The 25,488-nt window shown below is 47.4% G+C and overlaps 1 protein-coding gene across 7 annotated transcripts in view; it reads left to right on the top strand.

Annotated features, from left to right (window-relative positions):
- Positions 1–25,488, top strand: part of SEC14L1 (SEC14 like lipid binding 1) — a 75,291-nt gene that overhangs the window by 17,367 nt on the left and 32,436 nt on the right. For 5 of the 7 annotated variants that reach the window (XM_032320118.1, XM_032320121.1, XM_032320119.1 and 2 more), the window contains 5 exons: positions 18,559–18,708; positions 18,823–18,954; positions 21,189–21,317; positions 22,317–22,551; positions 23,998–24,107. In XM_032320118.1, coding sequence (XP_032176009.1) covers positions 18,559–18,708; positions 18,823–18,954; positions 21,189–21,317; positions 22,317–22,551; positions 23,998–24,107 — 756 coding nt within the window. Of the gene's footprint in view, positions 1–18,558; positions 18,709–18,822; positions 18,955–20,985; positions 21,132–21,176; positions 21,318–22,316; positions 22,552–23,997; positions 24,108–25,488 lie in introns of those variants that run through there. The other 2 variants (XM_032320122.1, XM_032320123.1) reach the window with 2 other exon arrangements.

The following is a 25,488-nucleotide window of genomic DNA, read 5'->3' on the forward strand; positions in this document are numbered from 1 at the left end:
AAAGAATTGCGGTGGAATTAATACGTAGATGTGTTTGAGCCAAGTGTAGGCTAAGGTACCTTGCAGACAGGGAGCTGTACAAATAAAGATTTAACTAAAGAAAGCAGCGGGCATGGTGGGTGGACGTGCAGCCCCTCCCGGCGGGCCCGCAGGTCTGAACGCGCCGTGTCCGGCCATCAGTTCGTGTCTGCGCTGAAGGAGACGTCGGCTCCAACAAGTGATCGTCCTTCCTAGTAAACGTATGTCGTGGGCTTTATAATTGTATGAGCTTTTACCTAGTTTGTACATGTTTAAGTAACATAATAATAAAAATAACTGGTCAACACCAGAGGTCCAAAAACCTTTTCTCTCTCAAAAGGCGCCCATACGTTATTCAGGCTTGGTACGCACTTAACTGGAGTTCGATTTTGCTGCACTTGGCGTGAATCCATGGCAGCCGGCCCCTTAAGTTGGGTTTGTTCAAAACCCAGCGTAAGGCTGAAAATAGCCCGAGGCGGGGCGGGGGTTCAGCGGATGGCTTGTTGGCCCCTGTGTGTGGCCCTTCTGTGCAGTGAACTGAGCCCGTAGTGGTAGTTTGTGCGTTTGACTGTCCTTTAGTTTGATCGGCGCGGCCGAGAGTGCAAAAGAGGGATGGTCGCGACCTCGGTCTGACTTAGAGCCGTGGAAATTTACATCGTGTACACACTGTGACAGTGTCACCTTACTGTGGAAAGGTGTGTGGGGGTCCTTTTATATGTTCGTGGTTCTTAAAGTCATGTTTGTTTTTCATGAAAGGAATTTTTTATTGTTTTGTAAATGGTCCTCAAATACAACTGTATCGTATTTTTAACTTTAAAAGTTTTAAACTTTTGGGGCATCTGACCGGTTCAGTTGGAAGGACATGTGATTCTTGATCTCAGGGTTGTAAGTTTAAGCCCCACGCTGCGCTGCGTTCAGAGATTACTTAAAAATAAAATCTTAAAAAATAATGTATACACTGTGTTAATTCCACAGATCTAAGTTAGACCCAGAAGAAATGGAGGATGCCGCCAGTATCTCATTTACTGCTTACACTTACTCTTTGGGTAGGGCCCCCACCAGCTTTCTTTGGATATAATTGACATTCAACATTGTATTAGTTTAAGGTGAACTGCAGTGCTTTGATATATGTACATATTTGTGAAATGATCATTACAATAAGTTAATTTAATATCCATCACCTCACATGGTTACACATTTTTTTCTGGTGATAACATTTAAGATGTACTCTTAGTAGCTTTCAAATATGCAGTACAGTATTATTAATTATAATCGCTGTGCTGTGCATTACATCCCCAGGAATTACCAGGTTTTTTTTCTTTTTAAAGAGCTATTTATTTATCTATTTATTTTCTAGAGAGAGAGAAACCAGGTGCTGGTGAATGGGGGTGGTGGGGTCGGTAGAGAGAAAGAGAGAGAGAGAAAATCCCAGGCAGACTCCCCACTGAACGTGGAGCCCAGTTCAGGGCTTGATCTCATGGACCTGAGAACCTGACCTGGACGCTTAACCGAATGACTGACTGAGCCACCTGGGTGCTCCCCCCCCTTTTTAAGTAAGCTCTAGGTCCACCGTGGGACTTTAACTCCTGGCCCTGAGGTCAGCAGTCGCACGCACCACCAACTGACTGACTTACAACTGGAAGGGTATATTTTTTGGAGTAGGTGTTCTCTGATTCCATTGTACAGAGGAGAAGACTGAGGTTGAATTTGTTCCTCCTTTGGTAGTCTTTGACCGGGCTGCCTGGCCCAGTGACTGTGGGGCCACTCGCCAGCATGTAGGGGTGGCCCGGCTGGTGCTGGCTCACCTCCAGACCAACCTGGATCCCACCAGCCAGCCGCCCACGCCCCACCCTTGCCTTTCCTGCTTCTGGACAGGGCCGGGGCGTATGGCCTTTGCTTTAAAATTCCTCTTCCTGGGTGCCTGGGTGGCTCAGTGGGTTAAGCCGCTGCCTTCGGCTCAGGTCATGATCTCAGGGTCCTGGGATCGAGTCCCGCATCGGGCTCTCTGCTCAGCAGGGAGCCTGCTTCCTCCTCTCTCTCTCTGCCTGCCTCTCTGCCTACTTGTGATCTCTCTCTGTCGAATAAATAAATAAAATCTTTAAAAAAAAAAAAATTCCTCTTCCTTTCTCCTCTGGGTTCTCCCTTTGATCTTTGTCTGACCCAGTTCCCTGCTGGGCAGGAAAACTTCTCTCCCCAGTGCCCTGTCTCCCCAGCTTTTCTCTTTAACAGAAGCCTCTTGCTCGTGGGTGGGCACCAGTGGCGTTCAAATCAAGGTCTGTTGACTCCGGAGCCAAAGCTCTGCGCTGGTTCTTGCTGGGGCTCCCTGGTTTGTGCCGCAGTCCTGGGGGGACGAGCTGGCGGAGTGGAGGGAAAGGACCCTGGGGAGTCGCGGAGTCAGACACTCGGTAATTGACGTGGCCGGGCTGCGGGGTGGGTCGGAAGTTGCTGGTGCTCTGAGTTTGAAGTAGACCATTTGAAAAATAAATAAAAAATAAATAAAACAGAACAGTCCGTCTGAGTCCATAAGCACAGGTGTGGCCTCCTGTCTTTGGTCAGCGGTTGTGCGAGATGCCCCAGGGAAGACTTCGTCTGGGGACAGTGGGGCAGGGGTCGGGGATGGCTCTCCCTCACCCCGGGGGAACAGCAGGGCAATGTTTACATTTATTCTGGCCGCAGGAGCTGGGCAATTAGTTTCCCAATATGCGTCCTTTCCCTTCCGGGTATATTGTATTTCCTCATTCTGTGGAAAACGTTAATACCGTTGACAGCAGGCCGGATTCAGGGCTGCCTGTAACCGAAACCTTTTCAGGGAACATCTTGTTACCTGGCCCCCGCCAGCCCCCGTGCATTTTACAAAAGTCTCTTCCCGGCTCCGGTTATGTTTACCTTCAGCGCCGTGTTTTCTGCTCCCAGTAACTGAATGTTGTATATTTAGCTAATTAATTGGTGGTTTAACTAGCTAAACCCATTTATGTCTTACATTTATTTCATATTACAGAGGGAGTATTTTATCTGCAATGTCTAAATGAAATAAAGATTATTTCTGTTTAGCTTCTGTTTGACTTTTCTTTTCCTTATAGAAAGTGGGAGACATGTATGATAGTATTTATACCAAGAGTTTTTTTTGTTTTTTTTTTAATGTTGGCTATTTATAAACTTGACACAGTTGGTTTCCACCAGAGCCTCATGAGATTTGCATCTTGTGTTTCTAGGGCCACTGGGGACATATTTATCATTTTAGTCTGGTGAACACATGGATTTTTTTGAGGGGTGCATTTTCGAAGTATGATAGAAAAGGTAAATGTCAACAAATTTCGTGTTAGAAAGGTGTCCTTCCTCTCTGTGTGCATCGCCGGGTTTGTTGCTTGCGACTGTAGGGCGGCCGAGTCCTTCCCCGTGGTTTGTCACTCTCTGCCTCTTTGCGGGGCTCGCCGGCCACAGTTCTGTGCAGTAGAGAAGACGAGGACATTTAGTAACCTCCCAAGGCCATCTTCCGGCTGGGGGCAGAGCTGGGATTTGAATCCAGTCTCTCTTCCCAGGGTCTGTGCTCTGAGACAGAAAGGCCATCTGCGTCAGGAGTGGGGCGGACCTGGGTTCAAATCCGGGAACATTTGCTCCTCTTGGGCTCCCGTTTCCTCATTTCAGAATAGAGAGAAACATTTCATAGAAAGATCCTGTCTAGTGAACGCATTAATCTCGGTAACCTTTTATGGTGCATACGCAGGCCGGGGTTTGGGAGTCTGTTCTCAAGCTCATTTCCCCCATGGTGTGTGGTCTTCGCGCAGGTCTTTGCCTTCTGTCCGTGCCCCCTCAGCACCTGCCCTCGGGAAGGGAGAGAGTGTTTTCTGTGAATTTCTCCAGGTTCTTCTGAAAAGAAATTCGTCTTTTTTGTTTTCTTAGAGCACAGTTAATAGGTGTTTGCTCCTTTTCTTCATATTTAATAGGTATGATTTTTTTTTTTTTTAAGAATAGTTTAAGGTTTGGGGCGCCTGGGTGGCTCAGTGGGTTAAACCGCTGCCTTCGGCTCAGGTCATGATCTCAGGGTCCTGGGATCGAGTCCCGCATCGGGCTCTCTGCTCAGCGGGGAGCCTGCTTCCCTCTCTCTCTGCCTGCCTCCGACTACTTGTGATTTCTCTCTGTCAAATAAATAAATAAATAAAATCTTTAAAAAAAAAAAAAGAAAGAATAGTTTAAGGTTTACAGAGAACTGAGCAGATACTACCAAGTTTCTATATACCCCTTTATAATTTCCCATTTATTTATTTGAGAGAGAGGGCGGGCGCACATGCTCACGTGAGCAGGAGATATGACAGAGGGAGAGACAGAATCCCAAGCCTTGAACGTGGAGTCCAGCGCTGGGCTTGATCTCACAGCTCTGAGATCAGGACCTGAGCTGAAATCAAGAGTCTGACCCTTAACCCACGAAGCCATTCTGGCGCCCCTTCCCCCATTATTGACATCCTGTATGGTGTGTTTGTTTTGATTGATGAACCGATAGTAATACATTATTATTAACTGAAGTCTGTAATTTACATTAGGATTCCCTGTCTGTGTTGTACATTCTGTGGGTGTGGACACGTGTAGAATGTCACGTGTCCACATTACAGTATCGGACGGAGCAGTTTCACTGCCCAAAAAAGCCTCTGTGCTCCACGCACTCCGCTCTCCCTTCTCGGCTCCAGTACCTGGGAGCCACTGAGCTTTTGGCTGTGGCCTTCCTTGTCCTTTACTAGAGTGTCATGTGGTTGGAATCCTAGGGGACGCGGCTGTTTCATTAAGCAATAGTCGTTGGAGTTTCTTCCATGTATTTCTGTGGGTTGATAGCTGATCTTTCTTTATTGCTAAATAATAGTCCATCGTGTGGATGTGCCCAGTCTGTTTATCCACCGTTTATGGGACATCGTGTCTGCTTCCAGTGTTTGACAAATACGAACAAAGCCTTCCACGCTGCTTCCCTTTCAGATGCCCTTGACCTGCGCCTGCTCGGTGCTGGCTGATGGAATCGGGTTCCTTTATCAGGAAATCCTGGGCACTGCTAGAAAATGCTTCCCTAAGTTGGCCTGTCAATTAAACCTATATATACTTATGTTTTTATTTTTATTTTTTTAGCTTTACTGAGGTAAAAATGATGAATACTGAACTGTGCATTTTAAAGATGTACAGTTGGATAAGTTTTGTCATGTATATATACCTTTGAAACCATCACTTAATTAAGATAATTAATATGTCCATCACCCCAGAAGTTCTTTGTTCCTTTGTAATTTCTCCTTTTTCCTACGGCCAGGCAACCACTGATTTACTTTCTGTTAGTATAAATTGCTTTGCATTTCCTAGAATTTTACAGAAATAGATTCACATGTACTTTTTTGGTCTGTTTTCTTTGATTCACCATAATTATTTTGGGTTCATTCATGCGTGCATAAATAAATAGTTCGTTACATTGTATTGCTGAAAAGTGTTTCATTGGGTGGGCATAGCACAATTTGTTTATTTTTATATATTGCAGCCGAAAACATTGGCATTTAAAAAAAAGAACACTTTTTAATTCTGTAGGGCTTTTCTGAGTTTTTTGGATCTGTTAGAATCAAGAGTAAAACCTGTAATTTATTTATTTTTTATTTTTCCTATAATTTATCTTAAAACTCTGGGTTAATGTTTATGAACTAGAAAATAAAAGGGATACTTTTTAGGGTGTCCGCAAAAGGAAAAAAGAGAAGCAGTTACTAAAGTCACATTCTAGGCAGAAAACAAAACTAGGTCTAAGACTCTTGGGACCTAGAGAGGGAAGGAATACCAGGGATCAAGCTGGGGGGAGAGTAGAGCAAGATTGGGGGGGCTGAGGGGGGGGCAGCCTCAGAGGGGTTGAAGAGAGCTTTGAGCCGCCCCAATAGGCTGTCCTTGAAGGAATTAACTGATGTTAAGTTACCTTTGTGATCAGTGTGTGGGTTCAGAGGTTGCCTGTTTTCTAAGAAATTCCCTCTGCTGCCAGAGGTTGTTAAATAGGGTTACAGCCTTCTAGTCTGCACCTGGACAAAAGGCTTTAAATAACAAAGCCTAATTAATAAAACAGATTTGGAACTCAGGCTAATATAATTAGCTTATCAATAAGTATGAGTGACTCTCTGGGTTTTGTGGAGAGAAGAAATTTATCATAAGACTTGGGATTTGGGGCATCTGCCGCACAGCCCTGCGGACATTCTCAGGACTTTAACTAGGCCAAAGGGGTGGAATAGTCATGTCAAAACGTTTGTTACAGGATTCAGTTATGCATTGAAAGTCAGCCAAGAATAGCAGAGCAACTTCTTAAACTTTAAATGTGGCTTTTGAGACTGAGGAACTGTGTGTTTTTTTTTAAGATTTTATTTTATTTATCAGCACACATTAGCAGTGGGGAGGGGCAGAGGGACCGGGAAAAGCAGATCCTCACTGAGCAGGGAGCCCCATGTGGGGCTCGATCCCAGGACCCTGAGATCATGACCTGAGCCCAAGGCAAGTACTTAACCGACTGAGCCACCCAGGTGTCCCGAGGAACATAGCCACGTGTGGTTAGGGCTGCTGGTTCCTGGGATGGTTCTGGAGTCCTCTGTTCAGTGATTGGAATGGTGGGTGTTTTCCTTGCTATTCAAATTCATTCCCTCTTCCCCCCTGCTCCCCACTTGTTTTTTGGGTGAAATGTATGTAGTCAAATTTGTGTATTTAAGTTAGATGAGTATTTGTTGGAATTCTGTCATCAAATGGAGAACGGTTTAGATGAATATAAATACAGATATGGTAAGTGGTAATCTATTGGCTTTACAGTTCTTCCTGTTTTATTTAAAGTTTTTTTGTCCTTCACGGTTTTGACTGATTGGCATTTTAAATAGCTCTTGAATTTTTGTGAGAAAATAATTAACTGGAACCTGTTACAATCTCTGATCAGGAGTGGGCAGACGATGTCCTGCTGCCTATTTTCTAAACTAGAAAGCTAAAAAATAGTTTTTACATTTTTTAATGGTTCGGGAAAATAGTTTTTTTTTAATTATTTTTATTTATTTATTTATTTATTTATTTATATTTTATTTTTTTTTAAAAGATTTTATTTATTTATTTGACAGAGAGAGATCACAAGTAGGCAGAGAGGCAGGCAGAGAGAGAGAGGAGGAAGCAGGCTCCCTGCTGAGCAGAGAACCCGATGTGGGACTCGATCCCAGGACCCTGAGATCATGACCCGAGCTGAAGGCAGCGGCCTAACCCACTGAGCCACCCAGGTGCCCGGGAAAATAGTTTTTTACATTTTTTTTTTTTTTTTTTTTTTTTTTTAAAGATTTTATTTATTTATTTGACAGAGAGAGATCACAGGTAGGAAGAGAGGCAGGCAGAGAGAGAGAGGAGGAAGCAGGCTCCCTGCTGAGCAGAGAGCCCGATGCGGGACTCGATCCCAGGACCCTGAGATCATGACCTGAGCCGAAGGCAGTGGCTTAACCCACTGAGCCACCCAGGCGCCCCAGTTTTTTACATTTTTTAATGGTTAGGGAAAATCCCAAAGAATAACGTTTCCTCACATGTAAAAAGTGCATGAAGTTCATTTCTTGGTGTCTGTAAGTCAAGTCTCATCGGTGCACAGCTGTGCTCATTCGTTCCTGTGTTGGTGGCGGCGCCGTGTTCTCGACGGAGCCTGTCTGGCCTGTGAAGCTGGAAATATTTGTTATCTGGCCCTTCACTTACCGGAAAAGCTTTCTTGCCCCTCTCTCCGATTTTTAAAGGTCTCTATGCAGACACTGGAAACTTACTAGAAACACTGGCCCTTTGTTTTTGATAGAAAGTTTGACAGTGGAGGATGATGAATTGGATGGAGCTCATTTGTTTAGATTTTGAATGCCGCCTCTTTACACAGGCAGAAGAATCTGTGAGCGGATGGGTACAGTTCGGAGCACTGGGAGCCACGGTTCTCTCACTGTTCTGAGGCCCCCAGAGCACCACAGGGCTGTAAGATATTTTTAATTTTGGAGGAAACACGGGGATAGTCATCATTTCTTGGACACTGTGCAAGCTTCCAGCCCACGGTGGCTCACATTTTAAGATTAGATCACACTGCATTTTTTTTCTTTTTTAAGATTTTATTTATTTGAGAGAGAGAGTGCACATGCACATTTGGAGGGGGGGACAAGAAGGAGAGGGAGAAGCAGACTCCCCGCTGAGCAGGGAGCCCAACCTGGGACTCGATCCCAGGGATCACGCTCTGAACTGAAGGCAGCTACCCAACTGACTGAGGCTCCCGGGCACCTTTGAATTTTTAATTTTTTTTAAGATTTTTAAAAATTTTTTTTTTTTTTTAAAGATTTTATTTATTTATTTGACAGAGAGAGATCACAAGTAGTCAGAGAGGCAGGCAGAGAGAGAGAGGGAAGCAGGCTCCCTGCTGAGCAGAGAGCCCGATGCAGGGCTTGATCCCAGGACCCTGGGATCATGACCTGAGCCGAAGGCAGAGGCTTTAACCCACTGAGCCACGCAGGTGCCCCTTGAATTTCTTTTAATGGTGTGATGATCTTTGTGGAGCCGGGTTTTCGCTGGCTGCTGTGCTAAAAAGCCATTGCCACCTGAGAACAGTGAGCAGCAGGAAATCCGAGAACGAGTGTCCACTGTGATTCCAAGCCTCCATAGGACCCAAGTACACAGGCTCCCAGGTAATCCTGGGTATTTAGGAAGGAAGCAAAAACACGTTTTCCCTCAACTTAAATGTGTTATTGTTTCAGATGGTTACTGAGTTCTTAGGACGCACATGCTTTTTAAGTTGTTTGGCCCTTATAATAAATGGTATTTCGTTTGGCTTTGGGGCACCGTGGAGAAGTTACTGCGATTTTAAGGATGCTGTGAAGGGAAGTTTGGGAAAACCTCTGACGTCGAGCTCCCTGTGGCCAAGCCTAAGGACCAAGAATCAGAAATGGCATCAGTGGTGATCTTTAAGACAGCAAACAAACTGAAATCACCCCGGGCTATTGTGGGAGATGTCAGTCTTGAGTGCTTTGCAGGAACCGGACACAGTTGAACGCGGGCGGGCCCCAGCTTTCTCATCCAGGCCAGAAAGCAGAAGGCGCAGTTAATCAAGCAGGCTGGACCGCTAGATTGTACTTGGAGTTTGGGTTTGAAAGCTCGAGAGCTCCGTGTCAGTCTGTTAAATTGCATTATTAAAAGTTCCAGGTAGCCTTACTTGGAAATTCTTAAAAGGAATACTTTACGAATACTGTTAAGATAGAGGATTTTAGAAGACCTTACTAAATCAAGACTTCCGCTGTACGATTGGCTGCACACCTCATGGAGAGAAGAAATGGTTTGATGTTTGTCTTTAACCAGGAACACCTGAAACTATCCTGCTGTTATGAGTTGATGACTTTGCTTTAGCCAAATGTAAACATGCTATTTTTTTTTTTTTAAGATTTTATCTGTTTCTCTGAGAGAGAGAGCACATGCGCACGTGTTCGTGAGCTGGGGGAGGGACAGAGGCACAGGGAGAAGCAGACTGCCCACTGAGCAGGGAGCCCGATCCGGGGCTCGGTCCCAGGACCCTGAGATCATGACCCGAGCCGAAGGCAGACACTTAACTGACTAAGCCACCCAGGCGCCCCTCTCATTTTTTTTTTTTTTTTTAAATTAAGTAAGCTCTACATTGAGCATGGAACTTGTACTCGTGACCCTGAGATCAAGAGTCACATGCTCTACCGACTGAGCCAGCCAGGTGCCCCAAACATGCTAAGTTTTTAATAGATTTACATGATTACTTTTCTTCTAAGGATAATTCTTTGTCTTCCTGCTTGTTTTGTTCTTAGAGCAATGGTTCAGATGCTGAGAAGTCCTGGGACTTCTGCTGCCTGTTGTGTAATAGTGACTTCTAGTCATTTCTCTGCTGTGAACCAGGAACAGCTGGTTAGTGGGATCCTTAGTGCTGTGTGTGCAGGATAAAATCCAGCCTGGGGCTCACTGGCCTTTGTGGGGCGGGGCAGGGCAGGGGCACTTGGGGGTGCCCAGCTCTTGCTGGGGTTGTTCCTGCTCCTTGGTCCTTTCCTCACTAAATTTTTTTTGGGGGGGGGATCATGTGCTAGCGTTTATTTCTAGGACCCAAAGTGTTAGGAAAATTTATGGTAGAAAATCTTAAAATGGGCAGAACTTCCTGCAGTGCTAATTCGTGTTACTCCTCCTTTGCCAGGCACCTGGGGTGAGGGCCCTCCCATGCCACCTTTTGTTCAGGTCTGTGAGAAAGAGCACTGTCTCTTGGAGTGGCGTTAAGCTCCGGTTGGGTCTCCCTGGCCCCAGATACTTTAAGAGGACAGAAAATACCCTACCATTGTGTGGTTTTTTGACGCTATTTAAAATGATCATAGTATGGTTAAATAAGATTAATGACTTCTCTGGAATGAAACTTCCTACGTGAGAAGTCTTTTTAATATTGTGGGTAATTTTTACCACGCAGTTCTTGGCCAGGCCGCGGAGAACTGTGCCGCTGCTGTCACTGCTGGTCGTCTGAAGGCCAGTGAAAGGGCAGGTGTAGCAGAGCCCGGTGCGGGCTGCGGGCAGGGGACACGGATGGGCACTGCGCAGTGACTGCTCCCTGCTGGAGGCCTGGTGCGCTCAGTGGCTCCATGCCCTGCGTCCATGTGCTGTTTTCTAACTGAAAATACATGGATTTTTAAAGAAATTCTGAAATTCTTCTGTCCTTTCACAATACCGTTTCCTGCGGAGAACTCTTGGAGCCCAAGAGTGGAGGTGTGCGCGAGGGCGCCGGTGACGCGCACACGCCCTCCCAGGATTTGCGCACCTCTCCGGAGCGCCGCATGGCATGTGTGTTTTCACAGTAATACGGCTGGTTTCCGTCACGGTGTGGTGGCGGTGAGGGCGCGTGTTGGAGAGAGGCATGGCAAAAAGAAGGTGCTTCTGGTGGAAACGGTCTCCACTGTTTGCACTTGGGAGCGTGTCGGCGCCTGGCGTGTGAGCGGCGCGCCTGCCATCTGTTCTTTGCTGTAGCTGTGCCTTCCGCAGTGCAGCGCACTCCTACTCCAACGGGGAGGCCCTGGGAGAGAATCCAAGTGCTTTCGCCTGATTACTGGGGCTTTCATCTCCCTGCCCTCCTCATCCTTAGAACTCACAGCCCTGGAGGCTGAAGTCACGCCTTCTCCACACTAAATGGTCCCTGGAAAGAAGGTGTGATCAGAACCATGGGATTTGAGGTTTTCTCAGATGAAATCCATAATTTAAACTTCAAATGTGTTTGATCTCAGAGGGAGATGGCTTGGGATTGACCAGATTTTTACAGATTTCTTTTTAGCTTTAGTGGAGCCATGGTGTGTTCTCGTTTGAGGTTCCCGGTCGGTGTTCCAGTCTGCCGTGGCTGGACACGTGGCTCTCACTGAAAACGGTGGTTGAGGACAAGGATTTGGCTGTAAACGCAGCGCTTCCTTCCCCCGGTTGTCCGCTCTGTGCAACCCTCGTGCACTTGCTCATGCCCTTGGGCTCCTTTGAAAAATCAAAAATGAATTTGGATGAATAAAGTATAACGTAGCCAACCAGGATCACAGCTTTTCTTTAAAAGGGCTCACCCTTTCAAAAATGTACGTTTGTAAATATCCTGTTAAGTATGAACACGTGCATTTCCAAGTAGCCCGTAACTCGGAACCCCTTCTGTGGACGAAACAGAAGCAGTCGTGGAGGTAGCGGAGCCCCCACCTGAGCTCTGGCTTGTGAGGAGACAGGGTCAGGCCCCAGGTTCCCGGGCAGTGGACACTTTCCGTATCTATAGTTCGCCGAGCTGTTGGTATGCTTTTGAGTTTCAGCACCAGACCTAGGGCTTGGAGCGCTTCTCGGAGGGTCCTCCTGGGCCTGGGCCTGGGCCCGGCCCGCTTCTGGGAAACCTCCCTTCTGTAAGCAGGTCTGTAAGGCTGCCCCGCGGCTTTGCTCCACTCTGCAGGTGCACGTGGGGCAGGCCTTTCACCACCGGGCCCGGAGCCCTTCCCCCGGGCTCTCTCAGGCAGCGTGGCGCCAGTACAGTTCCTTGACACTTGTCACCTCCTCCCTGTCTTCTCTCCCACTGCTGTCTACAGGATGTGTGTTCCTGTCTCGTCTCTCAAGCAGCCCCATCCCCGTGTCCTGCGCTGTTGTGTTTGCTGGGGTCGTAACGCGGTGCTTCGATGGTGGGCCCTGCCTGTCCCTGTCCCTGCCCCTCCCACAGTCTGTGAAGTGTGGAATCCCAACTCCGAGGGACCTGGGTCACTTTGCTTTTATATTTGCTTCCTTGAGCCCTAGTGACTTCTGACACACACTTCAGCCATGTTTATTTAGGTTTTTTTCCCTTATGGATTCTTCCTGGGGTAGAACCAGGTATGTGTCTAAGTGAGTTTGATGGTCGTGTCCAGTGCCGTAGAATATCCAAGTCGTTACACGGACAGCAGCTGGCTTAATTTGTTGGCTAGATTGTGTACGGACGTAGTTCAATTTAAGGCTAGATTCTTTAAATGGAATTTCTTTTAAATGGGTTTTCCTGGCAGAATGTGCTGTTAAGCTTATTAATTCTCAAGTTGAAATGTCTTCACTAAAATATGGTTTTCTTCAGCACAGTACAAGCTTCTCACATCTCCAAATTGCATCCAAAGGTTGGTTAAAAACTGAAAGTACTGTTGCCAGGCTCCCGAGTTACAGGCTCAGAAATCCCTTTTACAAGAGGAAGAGTGGGTGTAGGAAGGTGGGAGGCAGCTGAGGCACCCAGAAGGCTGCGTTTCTCCAGGGGCGAATGGGCCGGGCCCTGGGTTTGTTTTGTTAGTGAGACAATTGCTGTGTTAAACGAAAAGCTTGAGCGAATGATGGTACAGTTCTCTGGCAAAAGCAACTTTTCCTTTTTAAGAGATAGCGAAGAACATTTCTCTCTCTCTCTGGAGAAGTTCCCTCTGGAAGAGTTAATCCTGTTCAGCCTTTCTTGATTTTTGTGTTTGATAAATGCTGAGTGCGAGGAAGTGACTTGATACGGCGGACAGTCTCAAGAGAGAAGACTTTTGGAAATCCCTGCAGCTCCCCTCGGGCGGTCATCTGAACCCAGTGCGAGTGGAAGCCTGGGTTCTCGCTCGGTTCTCCCGGAGAGACTTCTGAGCGCCGAGAGAAGACTTGCCAGCCTGTTTGCTTGGGCTCATTGGCCCAAACAAGGTTTTAAAAATAGGGAAGCTTCACACAGAAATTCCCACTGCTGTCTTCTCTTAAACAGCCAGAAGCTGGAGCTCTCTGGGCCTCAGAGCTCTGGTGGCAGGGCTGGGCAGGGGGCCCCCGTACGGACCCTGGGTACGGGTCCCTGGTGGGCTGCACACCCGGCCGCTCTTGGGCCGGGGCCTGAGCAAACCTCAGGTTTGTGCAGTTCCACGTCTCAGGTATGACGGTTATCGTCCTCAGTCAGTTATGTACAGAAGCATTGCTGGTTTCCACATGGCCCCCCCAAGGTGCCTTCTCCTGTTAACATTTTTCCCAACTTTTCCTTTCGAGAAATTTCCATTTTTAAACTTGAGGAAGTATAGTGAATACCTGTATACATTTCCACTTAGATCAGTTAGCACATTTGCTTGCTTTCTTACACACACACACTCACATACAGACGAACACACAGCATATGTTTGCAGAACCATCTGAAAGTCAAGTTGTGTATATGGTAACACTGTTGACCTAAATGCTAATGCACGTATTGCCTAAGAAGAGAACTTCTGCCTGACAGTCGCCATCATTACACGGAGAGGTTTAACAGCGACAGAGTGATACTGTTTCATGTGTGATGCGTGGTCACATTTCCTTAAGTGGTCTGTACAGCTATTTTATTCTAATCAAAGAGCCAGTGTGTTCAGTGGTCTTGTCTCTTTAGTTCCCTTTATTCTAGATCATTCTCTGCTTTTCTTTTGTTCATCTTTCAAACATTAGCATTTTTCATTTAATTTTTTTTTCCATTTAAGAGTGCAGGCTGGTGGTTCTGCGCAGTGTTCTATTGCCTGGCCCCGTCTGGTTGGTTCCTCGCGATGAGCTCCAGGCTCACCATTTCGTTGTGAGGACCACGCCTGCTGTGCATGCTCCCTGCCTGGCCCGTCAGCTTGTGGGTCCTGAGTTGAACTGTTCGGTCCAGGTGGCGTCTGCTCGATCTCTCTGCATAAAGGCCCCTTTGTCCCCTTGCGAGTGAGACTGCGGGACGATCGGGACAATCGTGTGAGACTGCGATGCCCCATCTGACAGCCACCCCCAGCAGTGCCATTTGAGGGTCCTTGTCTGCACCCGTGACCGAGGATTGGTGCTTGCACAGCCGGGATTCTCCAGTTGTGTCGTTCGCTCTGGTGGTTATTAGGTGACAATTTCCCGCATGATTTCCTCCCCTGCCCATTTTTCTTGAGTATTACTCTGAGGCTTATAAAGCTTCACTGTCTTTTCTCTTTCTGGTGCTCAAATGACCCCAGGGTTGAGGGAGGGGAACCCCTGCAGGTTGGTTTTGTGTCCTTTTCTCCTGTCTCCATCGGTCACCGAGCACATCCTTGATTTCTGATAAGTTCTGCAGATTCACCTTGACCTTGCCTTCCTCCAGACCTGTCATCGGCCACTTCACGGTGTGTGCGTTCCTCCGTGGTAGGGGTGGTATTTAGAAACCACGATCTAGATGCCATGTTTCTCGTGGCTGCTGAGATGTCATTGCTTCTAGGCCCTTCTGTGGCTAAAACTAGAACATGTATTTTTTTTTTTTTAAAGATTTTATTTATTTATTTGACAGAGAGAAATCACAAGTAGCCGGAGAGGCAGGCAGAGAGAGAGAGGGAAGCAGACTCCCTGCTGAGCAGAGAGCCCGATGCGGGACTCAATCCCAGGACCCCGAGATCATGACCTGAGCTGAAGGCAGCGGCTTAACCCAGGCGCCCTAGAACATGTATTAATGTTTGTAATTAAATTGGAGTGCTGCTATTTTTCAGAGGTTGTAGCAGCTTAGTAGGTTTCAATTGGTACTGGAAACCTGGAATCTGGGATCTGTAAGCAATTTCAGAGACTTAAGGCTTTCTGCAGGCTTCTAGAAAGTTAGGGTTTTCTGTGCCAATGGTATGCAGAATTCCTTAATCTTATATATATCTCTTGAAAGATGGGCCCAGGTTAGGTGAGCACAGAAACAAAAAGCTGGATTCGTTGGTTTATTTAGTAAGTTTTTATTCCATAAGTCAAAGAACGTTTATCCAACAGTGACGTCGTTTTAGGCAATGCCAAGAGAAATGGCATTTGGTGTCTGCTCTGTGGCTGAGGAACGGGTCTGGGGCAGGGTGACCGGGGCAGACGAGGGGCAGATGAGCGAGCAGGAGCGCGTGGAGGGAGGGAGGTGGGTGCTTCTGGCCGGTGCTTGCAGGGCTGCCGCCTAAGATGCGCGTGAGCGTCTGTGCACAGGCATCTCCGCGGCCGGATGGCTTTACCTGGAACGCAGCGTTTGTACTGTGTTTTGAATCATGGGCCAGGCTGCGTGGGAAATGCCCTGCGCCGGCCACTCTCTTTCAGGAGTTTAAAAGCTGTTGTGGGTATTTGGAAAGTGATCTAATAGGCCTTTGGGTAGGAGAGACCCTAGCTTATGCCGTTTCTTGGCGAGTGCTTGCTTTTCCTTTATGTAACCTAAAGAGAATTGTTTTGGGGCTCCTGGGTGGCTCAGTGGGTTAAAGAGAATTGTTGTGTTTGAAGCCCTAGTGTTCTTGGGTTTTCAGTATGTCAGGGTGTTGCAGTGTACAAAGTCAGATTTATTTGTTTGTTTGTTTGTTTGTTTGATGCATTACAGTTTGGAAGTTGGTTTAGATGGTTTTCAGTGGCTGTAGAACAAATGATAACAAATTTTTTTCTAGAATTCATGTCTGTAGTGCTTTAACAAATTTTAGGGCCTCCTTGAGACTTTTCTGTGGTGTTATCTGAGCACTTGGATAAACTTCTTAAATGTTGTTTATTTAAAATGCATTAAGAGACAAATACTGTGTGATTTATCAAGACTAGAGTAGTAGTGGGATTCAGAACGTATTTGAGTGGAGGAGGGAAGCAGATAAATACGGAGAATGTTTCTGACTCTCAAAGTAAAAACATTCAAAAAACCAAATACAACTGGTGGCCACATAAATTTGGCCTCCCTTCCAGAATGCCCTACGCAAGACTGTCATTAATTTTCTGAGACGGCGACTCTCATCACATGGTCCAGTTCCTTCCTTCTCTATCCCGTGCAGAGGCGGTCAGCTCCAGGGTGACCAGCACTGCACCCCCAGGGCCTGGCCGTGTGGTCAGTCCCAGTAGAGACCTGCCTTGTCACAGTGTCACTGCAGCCCACCGTCTCCCCCCCCCACCTCCCCACCCACGCCAGCTTTAGGTGCCTCTTTGCATCCCGACATTCCCTTGAGGTGCGCTCCTGGGTTCTCTTTCCTGGAAATCTCTCCCCTCCTTGCTGATTATGAACAGACCAGTGTCAGCGCTTCCCAGACCACGAACTCTCCAAAGCTTGAGGGTATTCTCTTTCTCCTGAAGCCTTTCATGCATTTGCTTATTCTTAGGACATGCTTTTACGTTACCCTGACTCTCTTTCCTGAACCGTCTGCTTCCATTTCTCCTCCCTCCCACATTCGCTAGCGTGGGATCTGGTAAATACAGAGATGGCGGCAGCACAGCCCAAAGGTTTCGGCTGCTGTTACCCTGCGGTGTTACGGAGGGGGAGGAGAGGTGTACAGGGCTTGCGGGTCACCTGCAGCAGGACTAGTGAAAACCAGCTGGAGGAGGGTAAGCGGGTGGCTCTGGTGCTTTACGGGGTTTTAGCAAAGGTGTGATCAGAGTATTACTTCTGTTCACACATCAGGCGTCTTCATGGGGCCCATCAGGAAACTTCTGCAGAAACAGCACTCTCGTTAGTTTGCTGATGCCCCAGACCACTCGCGCCTAGTCCAAGGGAGATCAGAGCAGTCTGCGTTGCCTTCAGATTTTCATTCATCTTTTTAACACCGTACAGTTCTTAAGTCTGTGCTTGGTTGTGATTGAGGTGGGAAGTCAGCCTCTCCTCCCCCACATTTTTAGGCCACCTGCTGGGAGTGATGCCCTGGCCCTGGGCTTCTTTTTTATTCTCCTTGTTACAGCCCCGCACTTGTCATCCTGAGTCCAGTGGTTTCCCGCTCACACACCCCTGTGAGATGCTGGGTGGCTTAGGTTTTAGTGTGAATGTAGCAAGGTCTTCAGCGAAGATACCTTCACAGATGAATAAACACACACACACACACACACACACACACACGGCAAACTCAGGTGCCTGAGTGCATGTTCTGAAAGCTTGGATGAATTATATAACAAGTAAAACTTTCTTTTCTTTCTTAAATAAGTTTTTTATTTTGTGATAATTGAAGATTCACGATATATTGATAATACATTATTCATACGGAATAAGACGGAGAGATGCTGTATGCTCTTCAACCATTTTCCCCCACCGGCAGCATTTTAGGAAACTCTGGTACATCATGGGAACCAGGGCTTGATGTTGATGCAGTGAAGATACAGAACAGTTTCCAAGCAGCTTTCTTTGTTATCCTGTTCTGGTCACACCCCACCCCCTGCCCTTACCCCACAGCAACCACTCATCTGTTCTCCATTCCTCCAGTGGTGTCATTTCTTTCTTTTTTTAAGAGTTTATTTAATTTATTTTATGGGAGGAGAGGCAGAGGGGGAGAGAGAGAGAGAATCTCAAGCAGACTCAGTGCTAAGTGTGGAACCCACCATGGGGCTCTATCCCATGACCCTGAGATCAGGAGCTGAACTGAAACTAAGAGCCGGACACTCAACTGACTGAGCCCCCCAGGTGCCCTTATGGTGGTGTCATTTCAAGAAGGTTACAAAATGCTTAAGTCCTTGATCCATTTTGACTTAATTTTTATATAAGGCATGTATGTGGTTTAGGTCCACTTTTAGTCCCGAGGTCCATTTTTTTTTCTTGCCTATCGGTGTGCAATTTTTCCAGTAATATTTGTTGGGAATAAAGGCTATACTTCTTCGATTGAATTGCTTTTGCACCTTTGTCAAAAATCAGTTGGGCATATTTGTATGTTGGTTTACGGCTCTCTGCTCTGTCCATCGATCTCTGGGTCTATCCCTCTGCCAGTGCCAAGAGCCTGGATCACTGTAGCTGTGTAGTTGGCGCTAATACCATATCATGTAAAGTGACTCCTCCCAATATAGTCTTCTATCGTTATAGCTATTTCAGTTTTTCTGCTTTTCCTTAACGGTTTTAAAATAATCTTGTCTGTAACTTAAAAAATAATAAGCCTTTCCGGGATTTTGTAGGAATTATGTTAAACCTCTATATCCATATGGGGAGAGTTGACATCTTTACTGTGTTGAGTCTCCCAATCCATGAACATAGAATGTCTTTTTTTTTTTGAACAGAAGTTTATAATGTAAAAAGGAAGATGGCTCTGGTGTAACATGTTGACATGTATTAAGAGATGCTTTTTTTCCCAGGGAGAATATCAGTGTTGCGTCTCTGTTCAGTTTCTTTTTTAAAAAATTCTTTTACAGGCCTATGAAAGGAGGTTTCCTACATGTCCTTTGATCCCGATGTTTGTGGACAGTGACACTGTGAATGAGTTCAAGAGTGAAGATGGGGCTATTCACGTTATAGAACGGCGCTGTAAGCTGGACATAGACGCACCGAGGCTGCTTAAAAAGGTGCCTGTGGGGACACCTTAGGCCATCCCCAAACTAGAGGAACTTATATTCAAAGCCCGTGTTGCATTTGGTGTTATTAATAAGCCCTTTTTCTCTTCATTTTGTTTTCTAAAGATTGCGGGAGTTGATTATGTTTATTTTGTCCAGAAAAACTCACTGAATTCTCGGGAACGAACTTTGCACATTGAGGCTCACAATGAAACATTTTCTAATCGGGTCATCATCAATGAGCACTGCTGCTACACCGTGAGTAACTGGCCTTCAGGGACAGACACGCATGCGGCCGCCGCACTCTGGGTAGAGGGTTGCTTGGCCCCCACTTGTCACCGCCATCCGCTGCCTTGTCTCGGAGGGTGGCTCCGCAGCAGCTGTGGTCCCTCATTTTTCATTGGTGGGATCAGCAAGGTGGCGGGTGTGGTTTATTGCAGAATGGACTACGTTACCGTAGCAGTTAAGGGAGCCTGGTGATGCCTTGATTTGTCTTTTTTTTTTTTTTTTTTAAAGATTTTATTTATTTCACAGAGAGAGAGATCACAAGTAGGCAGAGAGGCAGGCAGAGAGAGAGAGAGGAGGAAGCAGTCTCCCTGCTGAGCAGAGAGCCCGATGCGGGGCTCGATCCCAGGACCCTGGGATCATGACCCGCGCTGAAGGCAGAGGCTTTAACCCACTGAGCCACCCAGGCGCCCCTTGCCTTGATTTGTCTTTAAATGTTACCTTAATGTGTCCCTTTCCCTCGGGCGCCACTCTGACACTCTAGAAGTATATGCGGAAGGGCCCGAGCTAGTTTTCCTCCGCTTTCTGAAAGTAGAGTGTTCCTGTGAACGTACGCCGAAATGGGGCAGAGCGAAACAGCAAATCACCATGAGTTTGTATGGAAAAATTTGTTAGCGTTCCTAGACTCAAAAAAAAATAACCTCTTTAAGGTTTTCTGAGACCTTAGGACACATCTTGCTAACAAATGCACTAAGTAAATGCAGATAAAGCCCAGATGCTCAGAGACTCGGCTCTAGGCTCCGGGGTCCTGATGCTGGGATGCCGAGTGTGGCTCTCCAGGAGCGACCTTGGCGACCGTCTCACGGCTTGGGCTTGGGGTGTGAGCTGCTCTCTAGTAGCTTTTGCAAAGCAAACAGTGAATGCTGTTTTTGCTTTTTGCCCTTTTTCCTAAAAGCGGAAATCCTCTTTGGATTTCTTTTGGTTATCAGAACTAGGTAAATATGTAGATCTTTCAGAAAAGCAAAGTGGCGGAATGCGGACTCTGGGGAGGGCACCTGTAATGCACTCCTCTAGGGTGAGGCTGAGGGCTTTTATCTGCCGCCCGGTCTTCAATAGCTTCTGTTACCAGATTATTAGAAGATCTAATAGGGTCTGTCTGTTTCTCTCATACCTTCCTACAGCATATCTGTAGCGTGGAATCATCCTTTTAACGTATTTCAGATCATGGCATACTTTGTACAGTGTTACTGAATTTCCCTCAGAGGAGGAGCCCAGGGGCCTTCCAGTGGCTTATAAGGCCTTGCATTTTCTTTTAATCACACATCTACCATCTTGCCTGCCTTGTGCACAAGCCTACGCACAGTCTTGGGGCTCCCATCTCCTTGGCGTGCTTCCCTAAGGACCTTTGCTGCAAGCGCGCCCTCTGCTGGGAGCACTCTGCCCCCGTCTCTGCTTGACACGCGCCCCCCCTTCAGTCTGTGCTCCGTCTGCCCTTCTGGATGAAGCCAGTCTGAACACCCTGTTTAATTCTGCTGCCTCCCTGCGCACCCCCCAACCCAACACCCACCCCGGTCCTTTTAGCCTGCTCCACCACTGTTCCTTTCTCCCTTGGCGCTTGTCTTCCAACAATGACAGAATTTCTTACCTCGTACGTTTACGGCTAATTGCCATTCCCCCTCCAGACCGTCAGCTTCATAAGGCCGGGATCTTTGATTTGTTTATGATGGAGAACACTGCTCAGTAAATACGGTGGCGGGTGAACCAAGAATGAAAAGGAAGCTCTCTTTTTTTTTTTTTTTTTTTTAAGATTTTATTTATTTATTTGACAGATCACAAGGGGTGGGGGTGGGGGTGGGCGGAAGCTGGCTCCCTGCCGAGCAGAGAGCTCAATGCGGGGCTCGATCCCAGGACCCTGGGATCATGACCTGCGCCAAAGGCAGAGGCTTTAATCCACTGAGCCACCCAGGCGCCCCTGAAGCTTTCCTTTGAACAGTCATTTTAAGAATTTTTTTAGAGTATTTTAGAAATATTATTTAAGTCTTTTCATGATTTTGAACCTTTCTGTACATTTTTCCATCTAGTGCTTTCATGATAATAACATTATTGGTCAAATAAAATGTTTTCTTTTGTTTGCCAGTTGATTGAAGAGCAGATGACCTTGTCAGTTGTCAGCATAGTTAACGGGACTGTCTCTCATGGGACTGTCTCTCATGGGACTATCTCTCATGGGACTGTCTCTCATGGGACTGTCTCTTATTTATCTACAGGTTCACCCGGAAAATGAAGATTGGACTTGTTTTGAACAGTCTGCAAGTTTAGATATTAAATCTTTCTTTGGTTTTGAAAGTACAGTGGAAAAAATTGCAATGAAACAGTATACCAGTAACATTAAAAAAGTGAGTCCACATTGGGATTTTATGGAAAGCGGAGGCAAGAGCCTCTGAGGTGCTCCGAGCTGGCAGTGCTTTCAGAAGGCTGGAAATGGACGTTCAGGGATCCCCGCTGTTTCAAGACAAGGAAGTACTTGGCTTTTCCCCGAGCCTTGTGTTCCAGGGCAGTGTAGGGTAGGGTGGGGGCTCGGATGATGCTGGCAGCCAGTGGAGTCAAGTTGGGCTGGGTGAGGCGGAGCCGCCGGCGTGCAGCACCCCCAGCTGCCGCCTTTGGGTCTGTGGGCAGGAGACACTGCTCAAGGAGACACTGCTCGAGGGGACGCTTGCCGGGGATCTCCTGAGGGTCCCCAGCTGTCGGATTATTATTATCTGTGGTAAAACTTTCCTTCTCATTTTTTTGTAAAGATTTATTTATTTGATTGGGTTGGGGGAGTGTATGAGCGCAGTGGGAAGGTGCAGAGGGAGAAGGAAAGAGAATCTCAAGCAGGCTCCCCGCTGAGCCCAAAGCCTGATGTGGGGCTTGATCTCACAACCCTGAGACCACGACCTGAGCTAAAATCAAGAGTTGGATGCTTAACCAACTGGGCCACCCAGGCGCCCCCATTTCCTTCTCATTTTTATCCCGCTGCTCAGTGTTGCTGTGGAATATGGTTGTGAAGTGTATCCATGTGGGGTTCTGAGAGCTTCTGGAAGGCCTGCTTTCTTCTCAAGGTGTTCGAATTTGGATGGAGACACAAAGCATACACTGAGTACCAGTGTGATAAATCAGTGCTTCTAACTCGTCCTAAAAAGAAATTCTGTATCTTTAGATATGATTTCCTAGACCTTTGGAGAAAAGGAAGTAAAACAATTATGAAAAACAAAAAACACAAAGGCATTTCACTTTCCTTTTTATAGATTTATTCTGTAGCAATTCAGTTTTTATTAGTGTTTTAAAAACCTGAGGGAGATGGAAAGATTTGAATGTTGAATATACGCTCACCTTAAAATTGGTTTTGTTTAAAGGGAAAGGAAATCATCGAATACTATCTTCGTCAGCTGGAAGAAGAAGGCATAACGTTCGTGCCCCGCTGGACTCCGCCTTCCGTTGCCCCGTCCTCGGAGGCCTCCTCGTCGTGCAAGAAGCAGGCAGCGTCCTTAGCTGTTGTGGTTCCAGACGCTGCCCAGGCGGAGGGGCCGGGTAGCGAGGCCCTCGGCAGCCCCAGCGGGCCGCCCGAGCCCACGGCGGGGACCCCGGACGGTGCGTTGGAGAGAGGGTCGTCCCGCGAGCCAGGCCAGGGGACTCCGCGGAGTCCTTTCCCCTCGGCTTCCTCCAGCCATGCTTGTTTCCTGAGGACGCGTGGACATAATTACTGTCCCTTGGCCACCTTTTATTTTTTTCCTAGAATGAAGAAACATTTTAATGTTTTTTAATGGGCAGGAAGGGTTATATCAAGTTATTCTTTTCTTGATACCAGGAAATGTGTTTATTTTGAGGGCATCTTTAGTGAATGAAAGGTAGCAACTAATCCTTTTCACAGCTGTGTCACCATCAAACACCTTATACTCTGTGCTAGAACATGTGGTCAGCACTGAATGAAAATTTACTCACTTGACCGTGGTTCCGTCTTACTACAAAGTGCGTATTACCCTCATTTTCTGCATGAGTGAACTGAGGCCCAGAGATGCTGAGTAACTTGCACAGAGTCACACACCCGGCGGGTGGTGGCACTGGGACTGAGCCGAGGTAGCTGGCTCTGGGGTCTGCATGTAGCCAGTGTGCTGTGCTAAACACATGTGTACACACACAACATGTGCATACGCACACACCTGTTTATTTCTCAGAGTGACGCCCACTGTGAAACCACCCAAGAAAATTCTACCACTCCTAAGTTTTGTTGAAGTACTGGTTTCTCTTTCCACACTTTCTTCTCTGTAGCGAAACTGTGCGATTTGTTTGCCATTCAGTAGGTCGCAGGTGGCGGAGACTTAAATTTGGTTTGGGGACACATTTTATTTTTCCACCTCATGAGCGTTTGCTGTATTTTAGGTACCCGATCATGAAGAAGATTTCTTGTATTCTTTTTTTTTTTTTTTTTTTTTTTTTCAAGATTTTATTTATTTGACAGGCAGAGATCACAAGTAGGCAGAGAGGCAGGCGGAGAGAGGGGGAAGCAGGCTCCCGCTGAGAAGAGCCTGACTCGGGCCTCGATCCCAGGACCCTGAGATCATGACCCGAGCTGAAGGCAGCAGCTTTAGCCCACTGAGCCACCCTGGCGCCCCTCTTGTGTTCTTGAGCGCAGTAGCTCTTTTCAGAATAGGTTTAAGTCTACATGCTTGGTTTATTTGATAGTTTTATGTCACGTAGGTCTTCTTTATAGAAGTTTGAATTAAAATAGTCACTCATCATCTGTTACACATTTTCTCCTGTCGTGAGTAGCGTTGTAATTTTGCAAAGAGAGTTGACCATGCAGTGATCAGGGAATGTAACTGAATCACTAGCTGGACCCGGGGCTCGGTCAGTGATTTGATCTTATAGACTCTCCCCGAGGGTCTCCAGGGTGCCGGCTTGGCTCTGCGGTCCCTGGGGTGGTGTTGAGTTCTGCGACTCAAGGAACCGCACTTAACTTTGCTGAGCAGGACCAGTCTGGAAGCCTCCACGCTCCAGTGTTCTCTATGTAAGTGTTGTCCGTAACTTCTGTTGCAGACAAACTAGACGCGGACTACATCAAGAGGTACCTGGGTGATTTGACCCCGCTACAGGAGAGCTGCCTGATCCGACTTCGCCAGTGGCTCCAGGAGACCCATAAGGGCAAAGTGAGAACCCACACCCCCTGTGCACGGTGCTGTCTTTGTTGCTCTGGACCCGGTCCTGCTCATAGTTTCGTAGAGTACACGTTCCCAGTTGCCGTAGCTGGGGCTGTCCCTCTCAGTCCCAGTGTCGGGGGATCTGTATTTCTGGATGTGGCATCCGAGTCCCTCCTGGCGAGTTGAGAAGCCCTGCTGTGTATGATCAGCTGAGCTTTTCGAGGTTTACCAGAGGAGGGTCTCCCTTAAAAACAATTATAGGTCAAGTTACAAGGCAATATTATATTCCAAATATTCAGGTTTTTAAAAGATTATGTATTTATTTATTTTCGATAGAGTAGGGGGAGGGATGGGGGAGAAGAGGGAGAGAATAGCCAGCAGACTCCCCGCTGAGCGAGGAGCGCGACCTGGGGCTCCGTCCCGCAACCCTGAGATCACAACCTGAGCTGAAACCAAGAGCCAGACACTCAACCGACCGAGCCATCCAGGCGCCCCCAAGGATTCAGATGGTTTAATTTTCAGAAGCTTTGGAAGGATTTCACAGATGGTTCCAAGACCAGAAGTGTTTGAGCTTTCATTTTGAGGTTTTTGGTAGAATTTTAGCCTTGTTAAGAAATCCGGTTTTTCTATCAAGCTTCATACGGATAGGGGGCTGGTGGCCAGCACAGGCAGACTGGCGTGTCTGGCTGGGGGCTGGCGTCCCGTAGTGAAGGGAAGCTGGGGTTGTGCGGAGTGGGCCTGCGCTCGGGTTCCGTGAGCCATCAGCCCAGGTTACAAGAGCCACGGTCTGAGGACTGTTCAGGATCACTTGTCGAGACCATAGCACCTGTCGTCATGGCTGTCAGTTGTGGTGCACTGAGCCTGCCCCAGGCGCTCTCACGATCTCGATGAGGTCTTCCCTGAGGTGGTGGCGTTTCTGTCATAGGAGGGACCTGAAGCACGGAGCAGTGAGGTCACTTGCCTGAGGCGAGTGAGCACTGGGGTGAGGCTTTGAAGGCAGGCCTGGGCGGCAGCGACACCCCCTCCATTCCTCGTGCTCTCCTGGCAGTGCGGCCCTTGGCAGGCTCCCCTCCCGTCGCCCTCCTGTCCCCTGTGGACCAGCGGCGAGCGCATGGCCGCAGAGGAAGACGGCCAGGCCAGAGGAGACTCCGACGTGGTTTTGGCCACCTTGCATGGCAGCAGACTTTAGAGGAGGAGTGCATTACGAATGTCACCAGCCCGACCACCGTCAGCACTGTGTATCGTCACGCTTGTTCTGGTGGCCTGAAAGTGCGGAGAAGTGCGCCCGGCTCGTAACCCTCCGTCAGTCCTGTGGATTGAAGCATCTGATGTTTAACGAGTTATTTATGCCTTTGCTCTACTTGGCCCAAACTGAAATGGGCCACGATAA

The sequence above is a fragment of the Mustela erminea genome, chromosome 18 (genome assembly GCF_009829155.1).
Source record: "Mustela erminea isolate mMusErm1 chromosome 18, mMusErm1.Pri, whole genome shotgun sequence".
NCBI lineage: Eukaryota > Metazoa > Chordata > Mammalia > Carnivora > Mustelidae > Mustela > Mustela erminea.